Consider the following 2,472-nt stretch of genomic DNA (forward strand, 5'->3'; position numbering starts at 1 on the left):
AGATTAAACATTTTCGAAATATGATTGATGCTAAATTGCAAAAAAAAGGCAAGTTTTTATGCTAAGCAATAAATTATCGATTTGGCCGCTTTGGTAAATGCGCCGTTATTATGAGAATGCGAATGCGCGTTCGCATGGAAAATTTAACTTTCCATGACCAATCAGCATCTTCACAGTTTTTTTATGCTAAATTACCATGCGACTTTGCTAATAAGTTACAGGGTGTCCCAATGCCATTGATTTTCATTGAACACACTACTCAAGCGGAATGCATAGAGGAGTTATTTGAAGTTTTGAAACAGTTGTTGAAATGGAACTTTTTCCTGATTTACCAACATTTTTGGGAATATTTTCAATTTGAACATCGCCAAATGTTTATGATCCCCATGAATGAAAATTTTCAAAAATCCTGACTCGTAACGGGCCGTTAAAATATGGTGCATTTAGATATTTTCGGCATCAGAAAATCGCGATTTTGAAAAAGGTAATAATATACAGGGTGGATGATCCACCATCATCCAAACCAGTGAGCAAATTACACTTTGGGGAATAAAAATGACTAGTTAAATGAGATGTTTAAAGAACATTGACTTACATCTAGGCCATACTCCTGAGCAACTCTCGTCGCAACACTAATAGCAGCTACTCTTCTAGGCTGAGTGATGGCGATTTTACCAGGTCTAGTCAGATTGTCTTCATCGATATATTGGGGAATTTGGGTCGTTTTTCCACAGCCCGTCTCTCCCACAATCACCAAGCTTTTAGAGTCTTCAATCACCTCCATCAACTCATTCTTATGAAGGTAAATGGGCAACTGCATTCTCTGTATCTGGAGCTGTTTTAGCTTGCTGTTCCGATCTTCACTGAGTTTGCTCTTCTTGGCCGGAGAGCTCACCGCTGGTTGGTTGTTTTTCACCTTTTGACCCTTCTTGGAGCCGGAGTTCTTTCCATTGGCTTTCCCTTGGGAAGATTTTCCGATTTGCGACATTCTACACTGAACAGCGGAACACTTTTCACAAAACGATAAACAGTACGTGTACTAAACTGGGGCAAACACCGAATAGTTGCACAGATGCACGAATTGTTTTTGATTTTTCTGTAAGCCGAACAAAAATTAATTATTGTTTACGTTTAGCAACACTAACCGGTTTATATGAGTACTTGAGAGCACGAGGTTAAGACCTGAACAGAACACGAGTCGATACAAAGCCACGAATCACGAAGGAATGAAGAATTTCCCGCTTGTGCGTCGTATTTATACACGAAGCCTGGCGGTGTTGCCGGTTGCAGTGATTCGTTTAGAACTCTACAGCAAAAATTGGAGTTTATATTTTTATATATGGTATTTCTTTAATGGTTTAAAACTGGAAAATTTCTTTGATTATTGGGAAACAATGGCAAATGTTCTAAGGAAAACTGACACGGCGTTGTTGCAAAATAACTTTAGCAACTTAAGGGACCATTTTTTGTGGCTTAAACGGACCAACAATTTTTGAAGTTGGAAAAAGACAGGAAATTTTTCCTCCAAAAATTATTGGTCCATTTAAGCTACGAAAGATGATCCCTTTACTTCCCAAGTCCCGCAAGTACTGATGATGAAAAAACTGGATGATCCCGAATGATCAACTTCACACGGCATTTAAAGAAAAGCTTCCTCTTATTCCCGGATTATTGAGGAATTCTCTGCAGAAGAGCGAAGTTCAGAAGTCGTCAGAATTGCAAAGTTTGAGAAATCATTATTAAAAAACTACAGTGTTTTCAGGAAATTTTCATGAAATTTTCATTCACAGTGCAGAAGTGACCGAGTGTGCGAAATAACGTTGCCAACTTTGAGAATTCTCCAAGACAAAACTGGCAGGTTCAAACTGATAAAAGTTATACAGTATTTAAAGCAAAGTTTTCCCTGTTTTCCAGTGAAACTTTCATTCCGACATCTGTCTGGGTTGTCGACAAATGCCCTGAAGAACTCGAAAGTGCACAAGTGGCTGAGTCTGCGACATAACTTTGCCAACTTTGAAAATTTGCCAAGAAAAAACTAGCAGGTTCAAACTGATAAAAGTTATACAGTATTTAAAGCAAAGTTTTCCCTTTTTTCCAGTGAAACTTTCATTCCGACATCTGTCTGGGTTGTCGAGAAATGCCCTGAAGAACTCGAAAGTGCACAAGTGGCTGAGTCTGCGACATAACGTTGCCAACTTTGAAAATTTGCCAAGAAAAAACTAGCAGGTTCAAACTGATAAAAGTTATACAGTATTTAAAGCAAAGTTTTCCCTTTTTTCCAGTGAAACTTTCATTCCGACATCTGTCTGGGTTGCTGAGAAATGCCCTGAGAAACACAAAAGTGCACAAGTGGCCGAGTGTGTGACATAACGTTGCCAACTTTGAAAATTCGACAAGAAAAAACTCGCAGGTTCAAACTGATAAAAGTTATACAGTATTTAAAGCAAAGTTTTCCCTATTTTCCAATGAAAC

General features: G+C 38.3%; 1 protein-coding gene across 1 annotated transcript in view; it reads right to left on the reverse strand.

The window, feature by feature from the left end:
* Positions 1-2,466, reverse strand: part of LOC109540386 (ATP-dependent RNA helicase DHX33) — a 38,433-nt gene extending 35,967 nt beyond the window's left edge. The window contains exon 1 of the mRNA XM_019908745.2: positions 596-2,466. Coding sequence (XP_019764304.2) covers positions 596-988 — 393 coding nt within the window. The 5' untranslated portion in view covers positions 989-2,466. The remainder of the gene's footprint in view (positions 1-595) is intronic.
* Between the last annotated feature and the right edge of the window lie 6 nt (positions 2,467-2,472).

This window comes from Dendroctonus ponderosae, unplaced genomic scaffold, assembly GCF_020466585.1.
Source record: "Dendroctonus ponderosae isolate FM_Combo_2020 unplaced genomic scaffold, Dpon_F_20191213v2 Dpon_F_20191213_11, whole genome shotgun sequence".
NCBI lineage: Eukaryota > Metazoa > Arthropoda > Insecta > Coleoptera > Curculionidae > Dendroctonus > Dendroctonus ponderosae.